The 20,594-nt window shown below is 41.7% G+C and overlaps 1 protein-coding gene across 1 annotated transcript in view; it reads right to left on the bottom strand.

Annotated features, from left to right (window-relative positions):
- COLEC12 (collectin subfamily member 12) overlaps positions 1-20,594 on the bottom strand; it is a gene marked incomplete at its 5' end in the record, with an annotated part of 88,429 nt that overhangs the window by 10,569 nt on the left and 57,266 nt on the right. Inside the window, 2 exons of the mRNA XM_082499220.1 lie at positions 7-105; positions 6,820-6,942. Of these exons, the coding sequence (XP_082355346.1) occupies positions 7-105; positions 6,820-6,942 (222 nt within the window). The remainder of the gene's footprint in view (positions 1-6; positions 106-6,819; positions 6,943-20,594) is intronic.

The raw sequence follows: 20,594 nt of genomic DNA, 5'->3' as shown, positions 1-20,594 counted from the left end.
GATTACCTAATTTCTTCAGACCACTCTCCACCTCTGTGAGCTTTTCTGTATATCTTCTGTGGGATGTTTCCAGGCCACCTGTCACATTGTCCATTTTTTCTACAACTAGGGGAAAGAGAACAGTATGTTACAGAAAGAAGGAAAGTGAAATTATGAAAAAAGTCTAGTAAACAATAAAGCAAACCAAAAAACCAACACTACCATCAAACAAGAAAAAGAAACCACCTTGAAATTGCCTTGTTTGTCACTACGCTCTGCTATTGCTCTGTGACATGTTGGAAGGATGAGCTCCTCTCTGCTGGTGGGACCCAGAATTCCTCCAGTTCTTCAGTCTGCCAACTGTCCCCAAACATTTCTTTGCTTATGAGCAATCTCTCTCCTGAGTGAGGAAATCCCTTTTTGCGGGTTTTCCTCATGAACCAAGTCTTTTTCTTTTAATAGTATTTCCATGCTCCAAGCACAGTGCTGTGTGGCAAAGGCAGATTGATTGCTAAAGGTTCAGACGTATGAGAGAAGACTTCCTTTTATTTTGATATGAGCCATTTCTCCTTAAAATGAACATTTTTTTCCCTATGCCTTTTAATCATTAAAAATTGCCACCTGGCTAACAAACTTTGGTCTGAGATAGCACTTTGAAGATGCAATTACTAAATATTTTGGGGATCAGCTTTTAAACATCTTGATAATGGTACAGATCACTCAAAACGGTCTTGAAACCATTCTGCCTCATTAAGATTGAAAGGATGGTCATTCAGCAAGTGAAGATTTATGGCTGATGTGCTCTTTATTTTGTAATGTCTGAGTCATTTTCTTGTCACTGAGACAATCTGATTATTTGATGGAATTGATATGGAAACGGAAAAAGTGGAGCAACAAATAAAGAGCCTGGAGTGGCTTACAGTGATGAGAATCTGAAATGTTTACAAGGTTTTAGGCACCCTCCAGCTTCCACGCCAAACTTAGTCTAATGTGCTTTCACGTTCAAACCACAACCAGGGCAGAAATTTCTTCTCATCAGCAGATTATTTAGCCCTTTTGCTACACTGGGAGCAGAATGGATCTGCACCAACCCTGGGAGAGGCTACCTGAGTTATTGTGCCAGTTCCCCCTTTCAAAGAGAAGAAATAAGGCGTTTCCCATGTCTTGCGATAGTGAAGCCAATCCTGTAAACCTGTGTGGCGTAGGGGGTACAGCTAGCTCTTTCTGTCTGTGAGATAATCTGCAGCTAGGAAATAGCCTCATAGAAGTTGTTGCTACGTAAAGATTTGTTTTGTTACAAGAAGTGGAAATCTAGAGGATCTTTTGCTGCTTATGAGAAACCACAAGAATCCCAGAGCGTTAAAGCATAGTCCACGAAGTGCTCCTTCTTTATTAACTTTTGCCCTTCTTTTTCTGACTCTGGGTACCACAGTTACACAGCAGGCTTTCATTGCTTCCCCCAAACCAACAGGAGAAACAGCAGGCCAAGATTATCTTTGGTGCAACTGCACCGAGGTGAGTGGAGCTACGGCAGAGAAAAAGTTTTCAGAGGCCAGACACCTTTTGGTGAATTACCTGCCTGCTCCTTTCTACGCTGCTAACAAGCTAGTAAAACAGAGACTACTGTGTGCATAAAGATAGAGTCAGAGTGCATCTTTCTGTATTTGGGATGATGGCATATGGCTTGCTAAACACCACATCCAGCCTAAAATAATGGCTTTGCTTTTTCAGAGGGACCGTTGCTCAATACCTTCTGCTTTAGAAAGCACACCCCACCCCCAATATAGCACTAATGCTTCACTGGTTCTTCTGCCCATAAAAGTTATTTGTCAAAATGCTGTATGCCATTTTTCTTAAATGAAGCCAGTGTTGATTCTCTGTTTGTCCCTCTCAACTGTCTTGCCAGCTGCAGCCCAGATCAGCAAAGGTCTTTTAGTTGCTTCTCACACTCCACTGATGCATGCATACACCTATACATCACATGCAGTGTGCATGGGGACCATACTTGGCATTTCCTTCTGGCTAGCTCTAGGCGGCTCCTTGTTCAGTCTGTGGTGTTCTGCTTTGTTTCTGGGTAGTCACTGCGAAGGACATGGCTCACTGTCGGCATGTAGACAGGACCTCATGACAGCATCTGGATTTAAAAAGCAGGCCTATTCCAAGTGTTTCTGCTGGACTTGTGCCTTGACTAGCAATGTCACATCACCTATGGGTCTTGTTAATTCCGATTTAGTGCAATATTCACCTGTTTTCTCCAGTTATGCAATACACTTGAAGTTGGCAAATGAGTATATATTACCAATAATGAAAGGAAAATGTAGTTTCTTCCTTTTGCTGTTCAATCGAATGCCAGTTTGTACTTCAGATCTGCCTCTACTGGCAGTTAGATGAGATTGGATGCAATTAAAGATAAAACAATATATGGTATTTTGATTGCTAAAAGTAAAAAAAAAAACATTCCACACCAAAAAGACTGAAGCTAGTCTGTAGCTATGGACATTCTTTGTGTGGAACACCCCAAAAATTCATCAAAGCAGGACTTTAATTACAAGCCTTACTGGTATTATTGACAATTGGCCATGATATGTGGGTAAGACCATGCCTGGACTCTGCTCACTAATGAGCACTGTTAAAAAGTCTTTCAGTCCCCAGCAGTTTGCCTCCTACAGAAAGTAACAGCTTTTAATTCTAGTGTGTAACTGGATGTCAGACAGCAGCCCTGGATTGGGAGGGCTGACACGACACTTAGTGGGAAGATGCTGATTTAGAGAGGCTGGAAAGAGAAGGCTGTTTTCAAACACAGAAGGTATTGATTTTTGTCTATTTGACACTAAACTGGTGATGATTTACCCAGATTAACTGATGCAAAGTGCAGAATTAGCTATATCAGGCAAACCACTTCCTGTATTTTAATTCTGTTTCCCCTAAGCGGGCAAGTCAGTACTGTCGTGCGAAGTGTAGAGGAGAGAGGCCGGAGCCAAGTTCAAACCATGCAGCTCCAGCAGCAGAAACAGTAAAGGTCTCTGCAAATGTGAACTGCAGGGTTAGATCAAGGATTCCCTATGATGCAGTGATGCAGGCTAAGCTGAACTTTGTCATCCCGTAGACAAACCAAAGAATATATTTGCTTTATACAGGGGCAGGATCTTAGCCTCCGTGGTCAAACAAATGTTGGGCCTGGGGGACTTGATCTCATGCCCAAACTCTTTCCCCAAGCAAGTTGTAGCTTATTTATTTTCTTCCCTCTGCCCTGCGAGTGGAAAGGATGAAGTCTGGGGAGAACAAATAGAGAGCTGTGGCTAAAGTAAGTTTTGTTGCTCTTGCTGTCAAAAAGCGTCATATGGATGAATGTTCTATTATTGGGAATGCCTTTCCTTCTTCCCACCACCATCTCTGGATGGAGCCTTCAGTGGAAGGTGAGCATGTGGAGCACCCTCAGGATTGGAAGTCAACCTCTGGGAAGTGCCCCGGGCTTGAACAGCTGCTTCCCGTCTTCTCCAGAAACAGGCAAAGGCAAAACAGCCAGACCAGCTGTAACATCCCTTATGAAGATCGCTCTGCTCCTCCCAACAGTCTGCTGCTCTCAAAAATGAAAATTTGCCTTATTTTCTATTATGCCTATTGTCTATGCCTTAAGCTTGCTTTTGGATAGCTCCATCCTATTTCTCAGCTTGGTCAGATCTCTCTACATTACCATCTGACTTTCTGACAAGGTGACTGTGGAAAATATGGTAAAGACCCTCCAAAAGAAGCCAAACTTTCAAGTAGTTGCTGACTGGAACAGTAAGGACTGTCTGCATCTGAGCCACTATTTCAGAAGCAGGGACAAAATGTGCCATCTCACCAGGATGTGATGGCCCTAGGTAATGGCAGGCAAACTCTGTCTGGGAGACAGATAAAAGACGTAGAGGAAAGTCATGTTGGGCATTAGTCAAGAAACTTAAAAATAGGGACCTACCAGAGAATGAGTAGGCTAATCTGACACTGGCTGCTGCCAGTAAAATGATAACTTTGTATTTTGCATTTAATTTAAGAAAATATGCATAAAAAATTACAGATTGCTTTATTAATGTTTTAAACAATAACTTAGTATGTCTTCTTAAAGCAAACTAATAGTAAACTTGGCTTGTTATTCCTTCATGACCTTGATGTTTAATTCATGTTTTGGTGTCAGGTTTCTCCAGTCTACTATGTAATTTTTACCACCAGTTTGGACGTTTGTTCTATGTTGACTTTGCCTCCCATTGAGTTATTTTTTTGCCTACCATATTTAATCCACTGATTAGTAGTTTTAACATTTTAAATCACAAAGGATATCTAAATACCACGTAGGAAATGAAAGTTTTAAAAGTAGTTTGGGGCTTTATAAACAGAAGTGTGGGAGGCAAATTTAATGGAAACTTAGCTAAGAGACTGAAAGAATCCCTGATGCCAGCAGAATTCCTTCTTTCGGTGTAATATTGCAATAAAAAAGACAAGCCAAACTCTTATGCAGAGGGGAGAGTTCAAGAGCTCTATAAAATTTTATTTTGAGTTTTGTTCTTCCTTTAAGGCCTAATTCCTTCCCAATGATCAAAAATACTGCAGTAATTCCTTTGAATATGTACCACCAGCTGGGGTTTTGTCTAACTCATGTTTTCCCTGCAAATTAGTGCTCAGGCACTGTGGAGACGAAGCTCTTAAGCTGCAGGTAGAAAGGGCGAAAGTAATGCCTGATGTACAACCATTTGCTGTTTGGTGTTACGGAAGGGATACCTGGGATTAAAGAGGACTTTTCTCCAGCATATGTGTCTTTCCCTTGGCATTCAGGTGGAGCAGCCACCAAGTCCATGAGCGGCAGAGCAGTGCTAACCAAAATGTCTTAAGGTCTGTGAGGAAATGTGCATTATCCACCTTCCTATAATCGTTTTCCCTTTTTTTCTTTTTTTTTTTTTTTTTTTTTTTTTTTTCTGGGAGAGGAAATTCCTTTGTCCTCGCCCCAGATAGATGTGGCTTGGTACTGCTATGACAAAAAGACTAGTCCCTGGTCAGGCACCAATGACTACTTAGTACAAGAAGGAGGTTTAGAAATCAGAGTGAAGATGGGGCCTCAAAATGAGAGCAAAGTCTGGGGAAAAGATGGTGCTAGAGGCCCCCATAGAGAAAGAATCTTGAAAACTGTGGATTGAAACGAGGAAGAGAAACTCCTTGTCCCAAAGAGATCTTTTGGGCAGTTTCTGTATTGCTATTACTTCCTACACGCACATGAACAAACGTTTGGCAAGGCAAGATATAGAGCAATGGTCCCTCCAACTTCATATGCTGTTTCTGATGCCAAATGAGGTCTGTCTTCCAGTGAGCCCCACAACTGATGGCCTTGTATAAATCTCTCTTGAGGAAAATTCTGCTAAATCCCAGGCATTTAGTGGCTGGGTTATAGCCCAGAAGGATCCCATCCTCATCTTCTGTAAGCAGATCTCTGCAGATTTATATCTCCAAAAGGCCTAAGTTTGTCCTCCCCTAGTCCATATAACCAAATGATCTTATCTTTATAGATCAAGAACAAGTTTTTGGATGCTGGAAAAGCTTTTTTTTCCTCAGAATCTGACTTTCAGAGACCAGAACAATGTCTGACCAGCTATATATGTATTGCATTTCTTTACACTCGATTTTAATTTGCCACATTCTGTCTGCTTTATCATGAAAAAGGAACACCTATGTGTTTCTAGCTGTCCTTCACATTCTTTCATATCCCTGGCTAAATCTTCCATCTAAACCAAGAAGTTTTAATTTTCTTCCCACTCAAAACTGTACCAAATCCTCTTAAATAAGTATTTATCCCTTTCTATTTCTACAATTTCCTTTTCTTTCACTGGCAACAGACCAGAGGTGATGTCAGCTCTGCTATGAGTGCAGCTGTTGGAGGCACAGGACACACTGCATGCTAATCACATGAATATTTACCCAACTTCTTGGAGGGGTTTTGAAGCTACTCTCAGAGCCATACTCAAGCAGCTAGTTTAAAGCTAGCTTGGTTTTCTCCGCAACATGCTGCAATGTCCTGTTATAATACTCACAATGATGTTATCCACTTTCTTTTCCTTACCAGAAACTCAGGTTTTACTCATTTAACTTATTATAGCTGTGACTACACCTCAAGCAGACATTTACATCAAAACATTCATAAGAATACCTAAGTGGCTACAGTTAATTAGTGCTGAAGACCTATGGGAATTTTAAGCTGTGCTTTCCAATGTGCCCTACCCATGACTTGCACAAATGAAATTTTCTCCATTACGGGTTCGCCCAACTACCAGAACCTTTGAAATTACTGTCAAAAGCGTCTAAGCGTCTTTGTTCATCAAAATAACTGTAGATAACCCAATACATTGGCACCTCCTGAGTCAATCTTTCTTCCAGGTATTTCAAAGTAATACTGATCCTATATTTTGTTCCTGTGATAAATATTATTTAGTAAGACTATTCCTGACTCTCCCATTAAGAAGGACATTTATTCTGGAAAGGTGCAATGCACGTTAAAGAGCTCAGTGAAATCAAGGTATAGTACATGTTATAGAGCTTTGATTCTTCCAGTTAGTACTCCTTCATGGTGGAAGAATGATCATTTTGTTCTAACTTTTTTCTTTTCTTTCAAGTGTCTAATTTAGTTTCAAAACTTCCTAATTGTTTGAAAGTGAAAATCTAAGGTTGTAGTTTGTTGTTATATGTGTACAAAAAGCCACTGTTTTCAAGGTATTGATATTTAAGGTGAAATGTGATAAATTGCCTGTCTATCTAATATGTGAAAATGTGCTTGGATGCTTGGTTGAAAGTGAAATGTTGGGCTTGAAGCATACATACCTTTGTATCCCAGAATGGCTACTGTGATTGTTAACAGGGCACATAAAATATATAATAAGATGATGGAAAGCTTCAGTGCCCAGTTATTTTTACATTTGGTGCATTGAGTCCCCTCCTGAATACCTGCAAAAGAAGATTTTAAGAATTTTAAAACAACGGCAAAGAACACATTGCTGGTTTTATCTCCCCATTTCCTCTCCTCCATTTTCTAAAGAACAAATTATTTATGTGAGCAGGTGATATCTGGGTGCCTATTTGCCTATTCTGCCAGGATAGCCTCTACAGTGGTTAAAGCATCAGCTTAGTGATACAATCACTTTGAGATTTTAGCATGTGGAAGAGAGCAGGTTCTGCATCACTGGAAAACCCGTGGCTTTCCTTAGAGACAGGACTATTTTCTGATTGTGCTAACAAGACTATGGTGAGCTTTGGAAGTCAAATGTTTATTAGCATCCTCTTTGTTAGGCATCACACCGCAGCAGCTCGCTCTTAGTCTCCCTACAGGGGGAATAGGAGACAGTAAATGCTCCAGCAGAAGGACAATACAGAAACAAAACAGCACTGTGAAAACCTGGTAGGAGTACCGGTCCTGCTTTGCAATCATTACCACGAATGGTTACCATGTGAAGACTTTCTTTCCATAATGAGAGAGATTTTTTTTCTTATTTTTGGGGGGTTTGGAGAATACTGTTTCCACAGAAAAGAAGGGGTGCTATACTGGTAAAGCTAATGGTACATCTATACCAACAGAAATAGGCTGGTGAATTTCCCCTTGTGGACAAGTTTAAGAAGAAGGGCCTCAAGTTGATGAGAGAAAACAGGTCTTTACTATTTTGTATTTGAGCTTTTTGCAGAATGGTTTGGTATCACTGAGTCTATTAGGAAAGCAATATTCCTTTTCTCACTACGTGCCCCTTGGGAACAGCTCAACAATGTTGGAAGCATTGATTAAGTTACCAAGAAATTAATCGGAAACACAAACGCGCCAAAATGTGAAAACTGGACCACTGTGCTGGAATGAATGGGTGGGATTTATCCCTCCTGCCGATATGCAGGCCAGGATTAATGTAGCTTTCTGTGTCTGTCAGAAAATGCATTTCTTTGATATTTTACTTTATTTGTGTACTATTAGGGGAGTCCCACAGGAAAGCTTTAAGCTCTAATAAATTCTATGTACCAGATTACTTAACTAATCAAAACTTGCTCCCTTGCTTTTTATGAGTAACTTATATTTCCCCTGAGGCCTAACCCACAGCTGATTTTACTTTTCCCAACTCATGACCTTCTGCAGAGCTTTTTCATTTTTTAAGAGAAAAGCATGGGCCACTTCCCCTGGGTTCACAGAGGACGGGTGACCGACATATCAACTTATGTCAACTGTATTTCTCTCTCAAAGAACCGCATTTTGCAGTGAGATCCTTAAGCCCAGGGTAGTTAAAGGAGGGATTGCCATATTGGAGCAACTCAGGGAAAGGATTTATACAAAGTTTATTTGACAAGGCATTTTTTTCAATTCCCTCTGCACATATACTAGCTGTGGATGAGGCAGAAGTGCATCTCTCACAGGTCAGACCACTTTCCACATTATGTCATCTCATTTTTTTTCTGAAGTTTTCAGCTATGACATCACGTTCTGCTGATGAAAGTGATGTCATAGATTTGGTTTCCTTGGGGTTTAGGCATAATATCAGTCGGGAACATCCAGTTCTTTTTTCAGGAACAGGAACATTTGGGGAAAATGAGACAAACACTTGTAAGCATAGACCCGAGAACAGAAACTCCAGAGGGAAGAGGTTTCTCTCCTGCCTATGCAGGTGGGAGGGAAAGGAGCTGGCACAGAGATGAGCAGTTGCATAGCCCATTTATTGGTGACTTGAATTTGGAAGGCTGATACCTGCTACACCACAAAAGAAAAAGTGAAGAATCCACAATTCAATAGCTAAGTCTGCTTATGGATCCTGATGCATGGGCTGGTTTTCTTTGGTTGACAGTCTCAAGAAGTTTGCTAGAGGGGAAGCTCTGCTTGCTGAAAAAGCTGGAGAGGGAAAGTGCAGTTTTCTAAGGTTTTGCAGTAGGTATTCAGAGACTGAAATCATATCACAGGGGGAACTCATGGTATCTAGAGCACCATTTTGCTGCTCTTAGCTGGTACTAGCAGGTTCACTGAGCCCCTGTGTGCTGAATGCAAGGTTCCTCTGCCAAAGGGTTTAAAATTCGGATTCCGATCATGTAAGTCTTTGAACATCCCACATATCAAAAAACCTGAGAAGCCTGGGGCACAAAGCACATCACATTCACCTTCTAAATACACAGATAACAGAAAGCTTGATCTTATTTTAATGTTAATGGAAGCAGCGCCAGATCCATAACTGGGAAGACTGATAGACTGCAGAGATACAAAGCACAGAGAAAGGCAGAAATTAAAACAAAACCTTTGACAGCAACTGCACATAGAAAAGTTTCGCTTGATTATAGTCTCATATTAAGATTACTCATTTTATGACATGACCTGCTTTCTGTCACCATACTCCGGCTTCCTGTGTAGTGTAATGAGCTGAAACTTCGCTGATGTCACTGGATGTGCTGCAGTTCAGCATCCAGCATCATGTACATTCCAGTGCTTCATAAGGATCTTGTTTCACTTGCCTCAGTCCTCTCTATCACTGGTTCAATAAAACAGCACTTTGGCTTTTCGGAACTTTTACTTTCAGCCTATTTCAAACTGACATCAGAACCGCACCCCAACAAAAGCCAGACCTTTCTATCCTTTAACAGTCCACTGCTGTTGGTATCAATAACATAAACACAGCGTACTAAAGCGATCATACAGGCAGGAGTGATTCCATTAACTAAGCTGAGCTGGAACTGTGTATTGCATTGCCTGCTGGTGCTCTCTGCCTGTCAGCTTAAAACTGCATCTGACTGCCATCGAATCCCCGCTACCCTCATCTAACATGCCCCAGGTCCAGGGCTGGAGTAAAAACCCAGGGAGCTCTAACAGGCTCCTTTGTTTTCCTTTGCCTACAGATGGACACAATAAAAGCTTTTCAGAGGTATTACATTTACTCTTTATTGCAAATATGGCTGACTTTCTAGTTTACTAAACATATACAAATTACTAAAGATTACTAAAGAGATACCTTGAAGAAAAAATTTGGAAGACTCATTCTGATGTCTTTCTGTGCAGTTAAATAATCCAGGCTATGAGCAAAGGTAAAAGCCAGGAACACAGTCCTCTCTGTATAGGGATGAATTACAGCGTAACCAGGGCTCCACAACCTCCCCAAGCACAGAGTGGGGCTTCAGCTTGCCCTGTTGCTCTTCCCCGCTACCCTGATTAAGGACCAAGCCCAAATAAGATTGTTTTGATACAGGAGATGCATTTCGTCTATGCTGTGAGGACACTGGATTTTATTGAAGGGTTGCTCTGAAAAGACGTGATAGCCAAAACATGAAGCAACAACAGATGGGAGATGATTTCAAATGTTCACTGTGATTACAGAAAACCCAGCAGGTTGGCATAAAATTACACAGGTTTATCATAAACCTGGCACTCAAGACTTGGAAGCAGCCATGCTTGGGCTTTAATTTGACAAAAGTTCCCCAATTTTAGGCACTCGACTGCTTGCTTTCATGGCTTACACAAAATGCAGCGTTCTTCCAGGAGATGTGTAACCTCTCATCTGGAAAGCTGTAGAGTAAATGTACCGGGAAAGACCCTACACACGCATGCCATTGACAGAACATAGGTAAAACCTGCAAAAGGGGGTTCTTGGCTGAAGCCAACTCTTCTCCGTTTGTTGTTGTTGCTCCCAGTGCAGCACACTCCTCTCTGTGTCCTGTACACATGTTTTCAATGTTGGCCTGCTCCCAGACATTTGTCACTCACTTCCAAACCCAGGGAGCCAGGGTCACTTCCGCATGATGTGCATTTCTCACTGCTGATTCGATCAACGTTTAATAAATATCAGATGGGACACAATGTGCCTCGTTTCGCTGGACACATGCTTTTTTCCATTCCTTTCCCCGACTTATTTTAATAAGAGCTCTGGTTTTTCTATCTCACTGTTGGGAAGACATCTGGCCAAACAGACAGCAACCTAGTACAAAGGGATCCTGCTGGCTCACATGCTTTGGGGACCCCCTTCTCTGCAAACCAAGATGGTCACAAAAAAATATGCAAGTGAGACATCCCCCTGTTACCAGGCTTTGTAGTATTTGTTTTTATAGCATTGCATTCCAGTGACTGAAGACTTTGTTCTCAAGCAGGGGGTATACATCTGCAGATTCCTTTTGGGCTCCAGATAAGCAGAGGTTTTGCTGGAGGATGAGCTGGGTTTTTTGGTTGGTTTTTTGTTGTTGTTGTTGTTGTTATTTTTCCATGTTTCTTAATGGGAGACTAAGTATCTTTGCTCTTTGACATGGGGTAACCACCTTACAAAATGCCTGACTCCTCAACTATATTATGCTTCAGGAGCACATCTTTGAACACTTGAATATGATATGCACACACGTTTTTTTGCTGAATAATTCTTTTAGAAGTATTTGCCTCTGTGTCCTTTTCTTAGCCCTTGCTGCAGGATCTTAGGTGGCCTCATAATATTTCTGCTAGCAGATCAGTTTTGACAAAGATGCAAGGTTCGCTTTGTAACCCTGACAAAAATGTACTGATAAGATGATTGAAGAAATGTAGTGCAGGAAACGAAAGTACATACTTTAGTTAGGAGGGGTTTTCCACCGTGTGTTTCATTGAAAAGAGATAGCATCCCTTCAATTTCAGAAGGAAGACTGCAAGCCTAGTTTGCAGCCATCAAATGATAAGTTTCTCAAAGCTAATGTTTTCAAAACTGATGAGCAGTAGATCTAACAGTTATATTTAAAGGGACCTGAGCAAACTATGTACATCTAGTTCCAATCCCCCTGCCATGGGAAGGTATCCCTGCCGATGGCAGAGGGGTTGGAACTAGATGATCTTCAAGGTCCCCTCCAACCCAAACCATTCTATGATTCTATGATTCAACATGTAGGTAGGAATCAAATACTGAGAGGCACTTAACCATGCAGAATTGCAACAAGCTCCCAGTGGGTGCCTATCTCACTAGCAAAAGTAGATGATCCCATGAGGAACCCATCTCTAGGTTTAAATAACTAAATGCCTTGAAAACCCTGGCTGTAAGTGCTTGAATTCAGTCACCCAAGCGTAAAATGGTAGTTTTTTACTAATATGCATGACTAGCCATTAGGAAAGTAAGTCTGTCTCTTAGGACAGAGATGATTTTAAAATTCAGGTCTATAAGCATGTACATATATACATACATATATACACACATACATATTTATGTTCAGATATACATAAAATATATGTATGTATATGTTTTATACAGAGAAGCATTTGTACTGACACAAAAATAGCATATTACATTAGCACACGCAAATCAAAAGCAGACGCATCTTTGCCAGCAATAAACTTTGTATAGCTTTGAGATTTCTGGATCCATCCAGCCACAAAATTCAAAGTGAGATTTTTGTCTTCTCTTCTGTGTGGTGTTACAGGTTATTAATCTACCTTTCACAAAAACAGTTCCTGTGATCCTCCATGAATGGTTTTGTTGCAGTTAGCAAAACTGATGGTTCGACACCTCACTATGACTAACCTACCTGAGAAAGCAATCATTCTTTATAATGGTTATAAATAGCAAAAACTGAGACTGGTTTATGCTTTTTTAATTATTGTTTTGAGATAAATCACCTTCCTTCAGTTTAGAGTATGTTTTTACACTATAAAGGCTATAACTTGAGCTAGGTGTAAATAGACACCCTAAATTTTTCCTAGCTAATGTGTAAAGGTCCATTCCCACCCCCAAGTTACTGGATGGAAATTTATCATGAGGCTGCAGCCATAGGAAGCATAGCACGTACTGGGGCTCCTCCGCACAGCTGCCCCTCTAGCTGCTGCACGGTGTCCCAGCCCCTCTCCAGATCTGCGACTTAAATGCTGCTGGACAACCCCTCTTGGTAGGATAAGTGTGGCAAAAGAGCAGACATCATGGTTCTTGCGCTACTGGTCTGCAGGGGAGTGCCGAGCCCTTAGGTTGCAGTTATGAAGCACCTGGTTTGGGAGAGCCATGCTGCTGCCTTCATTCAAACTGAGCCATTCCTCACACTACAGCTCCCTCACATGTGCCAATCCATCCCCAGGGCTTGGTTGGGAAGAACTATCGACCAGGCAAACCAAGGCCCTTTCTTGTACATCTGTTGGGTTTGCATGGCTATGTTTTGGTAGCAGAGGGGCTACAGGGGTTGCTTCTGTGAGAAGCTACTAGAAGCTTCCCCCATGTCCAACAGAGCCAATGCCAGCCAGCTCCAAGACATACCCACTGCTAACCAAGGATGAGCCCATCAGCGATGGTGGTAGTGCCTCTGTGGGAACATATTTAAGAAGAGGAATAAAGTTGCACAAATGCAGCCAGAAAGAGAAGTGAGAATATGTGAGAGAAACCACTCTGCAGACACGAAGGTGAGTGAAGAAGGAAGGGGTGAAGGTGCTCAAGGCACCAGAGCAAAGGCTCCCCTGCAGCCCGTGGTGAAGACCATGGTGAGGCAGGCTGTCCCCCTGCAGCCAATGGAGGTTAATGGTGGAGCAGATATCCACCTGCAGCCCATGGAGGACTCCATGCCAGAGCAGGTGGATGCCTGAAAGAGGCTGTGGTCCCATGGAGAGCCCATGTTGGAGCAGGCTCCTGGCAGGACCTGGAACCCTGTGGAGAGAGGAACCCACACTGGAGCAGGTTTGCTGGCAGGACTTGTGACCCCGTGGGGGACTCCCACTGGAGCAGTCTGTTCCTGAAGGACTGCATGCTGTGGAAAGGACCCATGCTGGAGCAGTTTGTGAAGAACTGTAGCCCGTGGGAAGGACTCATGTTGGCAAAGTTCGTGGAGAACTGTCTCCCATGGGAGGGACCCCATGCTGGAGCAGGGGAAAGGTGAGGAGTCCTGCCCCTGAGGAGGAAGGACCAGCAGAGACAAGTGTAATGAACTGACCACAACGTGCATTCCCCATCCCCCTGTGCCGATCAGGGGAAGGAGGTAGAGAAAATTGGGAGTGAAGTTAAGCCCAGGAAGAAGGGAGGGGTGGGGAGAAGGTGTTTTAAGATTCAGTTTTTATTTCTCATTGCCCTACTCTGATTTGATTGGCAATAAATTAAATTAATTTCCCCGAGTCAAGTCTGTGTTGCCCATGACAGTAACTGGTGAGTGATCTCTCCCTGTCCTTATCTTGACCCATGAGCCTTTTGTTATATTTTCTCTCCCCTGTCCAGTTGAGGAGGGGAGTGATAGAGCGGCTTTGGTGGGCACCTGGCGTCCAGCCAGGGTCAACCCACCACAGGAACATCATAAACAGGGGTGATACTACCGAATTGTGTCCGCTGTCTGTTTCACTCCTCACTCAGCCTCTTGCCATGATTTCCTCTCCGCTTGGCCCTGAGGGGGCAAGTGAGTGCCAGCCTTCCTCCCACATCCACAGCCTCTGCAAACCCTGTCTCCACAATGGCAACGGTCCTGGTCACCCAGGTGGTGGAGTGCTGGCTTGTGGGCAGGTGGATTGCGACAGCCTGCTTAACTTCATTCTCAGATTTTTACAATGCCATTGGAAAAAATATTTAGCACAAAAATGCTGTCATTTGTTCCAGAATTTACTAGTTTTGCTTCTGGTTTTGTAATCAAATAGCGATTAATGCAAGCTATGCCTGTTTTGAAAAGGGTTCTAGTTATTTACTAGGAAGCAATTAAAGCAGCAAAGTTTGAAATCTAAGCAGTGGGTATGGACTCATCTAACTTGTGCCAGTTTTCCTATGCCAGGTGGAAAATCATGAAACATGGCAGCAAGACAGTGGCTGAAACAGCCACTCTGTATTTAAAGTAAACACTGCAAGACACAGAGCCTCTTTCTTCATAAATTAATAAATAAATGGCCCAACCCCAAACCACTCCATCCTCACAGGTTTCTACAGTGTCCTGCATAACCCGGTCGCCCTGTTACATAGCGGACAGCTTGCATGAGGAACCTCTGGAGAGGCAAAAACATACCTCAAAAGCCTGTTCTGAGAATTTTTGCCTCAAAAGAGCTGTGCAACTCCTGCTGGGGCCAGTAGTGGCAGTGCCCGTGATTTTACTCTGAGCTTCGCACTGTGGGACTTCTTTCCCACCCTGGTGCCCCTTTCTTGCAGCTACATCATGATGAGAGACTTTCAGCTTGCATTTTAGAACAGCACATGCCCAGACTGTTAAAAAAAAAGAACTGGGAGGAGGAGGCGTTCCTTAGGGCTGAAGGTCAGAAGACAATAGAATAATCCACCGTTGACTTTTTTTTTTCATAATCCTGCCCCTAAAGAGCCGCTGTCACCACTGAGGGGGCAATGCTGGGGCTGGAGCCAGCAGGGCTCACTATGTCCCTCGTCTCCTGAAACTGGAGGCAGACGCGAGGTGGGCACTTTTTCCTAAGAGCCCAGGGTACTTCAGTGGAAATGGGGGTTTTTCTTCTCTGGGACACCTTGGAAAAACCCTACCCTTGATGATCGTAGGTTGCAGCGTGAAGCAGGAGAGACCAGGAAAATTCTCCTCCACCAGACTGAGTCTGTCGGAGGCAGCGGCCACTTCTCGTAAATCCAAATCCCACATCTGACATAATAAAGAGCCTCAGAGGGCCAACACTGTTATCTCTGGAAAGCTTTCAGCCTAAGAAATACTTTATTCTATGCAATGTACACAAACCCTTTCATTAAAGGAGGGGAGAACCCTCATTTTCAGCCTGACCATCATCTCTCACTTATTTATATAACCCAGCCAGCATTTTCTCTCTGGCTTTGTTCTTCTTCACAGTAGACCAGAGATTCACAATGAATTGTCAGGAATCCTAATTATACACTTCAACAACCATCACCATTTAATTATATAGCATTACCAAACAATGGCCTACTGTGATTAAACACTAAATATCTTAATTGAAAGGATACAAAAAGCCCAACCACAACACAGGCTAAGCAAAGACTGCTGAGCATCTGAACTGTACGTTAGGCAAATATTATGAGCAGAACTGAAGGAGCAGCATGGTAAATTTTAAGAAAAAAATCATGGATTTGCAACAGTTTAAGGTCCAGCCGTAGCAATGCGGTAAGAATATCACACCACCAGAGGGTTCAACATCCCATAGACTATTAGATTTAAATACACGTCTAGAGCTTAACTCAAACCAGAACAAAAACCAGCAAGTGATGGTGCTTTTAAATAACTGTCTGGAACAAGAGAGATATGTCTGTCCTCAGTTACTGAAAATAAAGCAAGGGATCTCTCAGTGCACGTCTCTGGAACTAAACCCAAAAATCTAATTAGGATGCTCAGAAGATGAGAGAAAAACTAGAACAGTTAAAGGAAAATAAAAATCATATATGAAATTGAAGACCTGTTCAATGACAGGCAAGACTGCCATGATACATCACAGTAAAGAGCCTCTCGCAAACTGTATCCCAATCGAGAGGAATTTAGACTTACTCACAAGAAGATATATTAGCCAGATATATGGGGAGATCAAAGCCAGATCTTTAGTTTGTGCAACAGACCCCTAAGACAACCTGAGGATATTCCATCCAATGACTTAATTAAAACTAGACCGAACAAAGCATTAACAAAATCACAGAAGGGATCCCTCCTTCAGAGTTACGGCATTTGGCCGGATGGCAAAGTAATGCCATTTCCAAGTCCATGCCCTCCATTTTAAAATAAACAAGCTTTATAATGAAACATAGCTCCTAAATAAGATGGTATAATTCGATGATTAATGTACATGATTTTTAGTCTTAATTGAAATTACATTCAATTGAAAGGAGGAAAAAAGGTAACACACTCAAAGTGTGTATTTCCCCTAAAATTCTCTATTTTTACAACACAGATTTAGGTGTTAGTGACCATAGTAATGGTGTTACATCAACTGGTAGGTAGAAAAAAAAAAAGCTCTGCGCCTTGTGGCTTTTGAGATACATTTTGTTAAGAGGGCAACATGATCTTGTCTGGGGCTGAGTGTGGTAGTTGCCGATACTGTCAGCAGTGACACTTCTACTGCAGAGCGACTCACCGGGGACATGGTGAAGTAGTCCAGAGCCACTCTCTTCAGGGGAAAGTTTCACCTTCAGTTTTACTAACTTATTCTGGAACAAAGCTAAAAACATTGGATCACTGGTTTACAAACCAAAGAAAATCTCGCCCTTGCCAGATGAAGACTCCAGCCATGCACAACGAGGCAACATTTTGTATTCGCTGATGCTGCCACAAATGCTATTCCAGCTATCTACAGAAACAAATTTTTTTTTTGTGCCTGCACAGGTCTAACAGGAACACTCAGAGACCATCTGTTCTGTGGACATTTCCATGCAGGTACAGATGTGCACATCTAACATGGTTGAAGCAGGTTTTTCGTTTAAGGGTATTATAAAGTCCCATGTGTCTCTGTACAGTGTACTTTTAAACTCTTGTAACTCATATGAATCTACCCCAATTTTCACTAGGTAGTCAGAAGCACGCTGTATGCCCTTCTTGTTCATTTATTGTTTTTTTTTTTTTTCTCTCCTCCACTACATGGTGGAGTGGAACAAAGTAAAGTTTCAACCATATTTGATGGCATAAAAACTGTATTTCTCTTCTTCCGTTAAGGAAAAATACAAAGCTGCTTTTGATGAGGTTTTCAGCAGGAAAAAATAATTGCCTGCAGGCTATGAACAGGTATGCCCAACTTCATGCAGAAAAGCAAAAGTCTGAGGAAGTTACAAAGACTGTGATTTCTTAGCATTAAAAATACAGATGTATCTGTATCTACAGGCTTTATTACATTGTCCAGCTGGAATGCTGTGATGAAAAGATGACATTAACAGAACTGAAAAAGTTAGTCAATATTTGGTGCCTCAAATTAATATATAGACCTTTATCCACCATTTGCTGGACTTAGCGATAAGGCTTCTGTTGCCTTTTTTAGCAAGCATTCTAATATAAAAATTGCCTCTTTTCCAACTGAAAAGTATATCTGAGGATGTTACTTGGAATTTAAAAGACTTACATGCATGTAAAAGAAGAGGTGAAGTTGTTTCTGTTAGTGCCGGATACTTAAAAACAGGCACTTTATTTGGAACGTGACCATGTAAATGGTCTTACACCCAAAAAATGAAGAAGGCCATGAGGAAGAACACAGTAGGACCTCACTGAAAAAAAGTGAGGGCAGAAAACACAGCATGTCTACGGAAGCCCATTCTACTCATTTATTTAATTACGGCTGTGAATGCAAATTGTCACTTCTGACTGGCCTTGTCCATGATGATATCAAGAGTGCCTGGCTGAGGTACCATCATGGAACAGAGAAGAAAGGCTTCCTGCAGGCACTGCATCGAACGTAGCTTGTGGTCACAAATCCACAGGCTGTAAATTCACTCCTAATCTCCTGAGGCTACATGTTCAACTACAGGAGAGAAATTATGTCCAGGTATAAACACTGCTCCTCTGGAAATGTGCTGCCTTACTCCCCTCAGCCGAATCGAGACCACGGCTTTAAATCACCTCCAAAGGAGAGGGGCTGGCAGGGCTAGGATTTATTTCTCACCTCGCTGCCCTTCTAAAACCACTTTCTAAAGGTAGGGCTTTTTCTTAAGAAATATTGCAGGCTTGATGGCAGAGACAATAAATCCTGTTCCCATCCTCCAGCCTAACCAACCTCCCCCATCCCACCTCAGCCTCTGCTTCCTTTTCCTGAATATTATATTTTCAAAATAGATGTTTTCCCCTCTGAAGCTGGATTTCTAGGCTGAGAGGAAGAATTGTGACCCAGCACGGCTACCATCTTCCAGTTTTCTCATTTTGCTCTCCCCTTTTCCTTCTCTCCTGTCTTCTCTGTGTCCTGCAGTATCTCCATCTCCTGAGCTCTCCCCATACCCTGGCTCATACACAACTCACTCACGTCCAATTTCCTGGATAAAAAGCAGACTTAGAATGAATTCCTCAGGTAAGCAGAACGTTTTTCACACAGTTGTACCAATGTGCAATGGCTATACAATGTAAGCAGCAAACAGCCCTGTTAAATGGATTTTTTCCATCTAATAACATCATAATTTCTGTGATTTTTTGCTGCTTACTATTCACCTGTATCTAGAGAGGAAATTTTTATTCCATAAATTACTACAAGAAGTTTCCTTCACAGAGGTGGAAGTATGGTTGAGGAATGTAATTCATGTTTTCCCTCCTAATAAAGCAATACACAAATTTATACTGTCTTGATAAACACTGGAAACTGCTGAATTAAATCTGCTTGTTACAGGTGAGGAAAAGCAATGCAGAAGGGCATCCAAAGCACTGTAGTCCCAGACAAGATAAGCAACTAGCCAGGAGTACAACAAACACACTACCCATCGACATAGCACCTACCTGCTGCCTTCCTAATGGCAATACAATCATTGTGTTAAGTAGGTGAAAACTCTACTGCAACCACTGAAATAACAAAGTTGACAAAATGCATTAAAAGCATTAACCTACTAAATCTGTAGGGTCTACTTATGCCTTGTAACAACCTGCCATTCTTTAACATCACGGGAAATTTATGAGACCACTCCCTAACAAAGCATTGAACGTGTTGCTACAGTTACAACAATAATAGTAATAATAATATCTGCAACAATAATAATCTTCTTGAAACATATACCCCCTGCTGATTTTGCTAAAAATAATATCTATAATCCTTTGCCTGGTAGCTTATGAAATCATGTACAATCCTATATAATAAAAAAAACCAACAACAAATCTTAGCTTGTGTTTAAGTGAAAGCAATTCCAAGGTAACTGAAAACAATGTTTACTTCTTTGGAGGGCAACAGTTCAGGAAAAAAGGAAGAAGGGAACTGAGTGAACTCAGACAGCTGAGATGTGTAAAGTTTTTGATTTTGAAAACTTATTCTTCCTGAAGGTAGTGCCAAAGACTTTCAGAGTGCAAACCTAAATAACTGCCTTGTAACTTTTTCATTGGTTTCCAATGTTCTTTTAGACTTGTAAATTTATCATATCTTTAACTTTTTGAAGAATGTTGAAGTCCTCAAGTAATGTTTGCAATAATCAAGTTTCCCTATTTTGATATGACATACCCCTGAAAATACCAGAAAAATGGTCCTGTCTGTACTTATTGTAAAAGGTGACAAATGCTTAGGAGGTTAACAGAATTGCACACATTTGTGTCAAGCCTGAATTCGTTTTTTAATTCTTATTTTTTGCCAAATACCAAGATTTATTGGTCCTTGAAGCAATAAAATGACTGAAGCAAATCTGGGGTCAATATTTAACTTCAGGGTCAATACATCTTGCTTTTTCACTCTCAAAGAAGTCAATATCTGCTGTTATTTATGCCATACTCTGCAGCTGCTCTTTTGAACTCCAGCAGAGGAGAACATCACACCCTTGACCCACAGTCTTTCAACCTAAGTGTGGAGACATTATAATTTATTTGCTCTATGCAAGTGTCAAATGTTTTCAGCACTAAACTGCACTAAACGCTCTCGTATCTTATCACAGTTGCAGTTAGACGAGTGTAGCCTCTCTGCCTTCCACAGTGTTATGTGCAATTTATATCAGTGTAGGCGTATCACTCAACCAGGGAGCTGGAAAATGTCTTTTATTCCATGTCAAGCTAAAAGCACAGAACAGAAGAGCAGGTGAAGTGGCCAAAGTGGCAGCTCAGTGGAAACTTTGAATTAA

The sequence above is a fragment of the Vanellus vanellus genome, assembly GCF_965231255.1.
Source record: "Vanellus vanellus genome assembly, chromosome: 2".
Lineage (NCBI taxonomy): Eukaryota > Metazoa > Chordata > Aves > Charadriiformes > Charadriidae > Vanellus > Vanellus vanellus.
The sequence above is the reverse complement of the archived record's forward strand: the minus strand, read 5'-3'. Positions and strand labels throughout refer to the sequence as shown.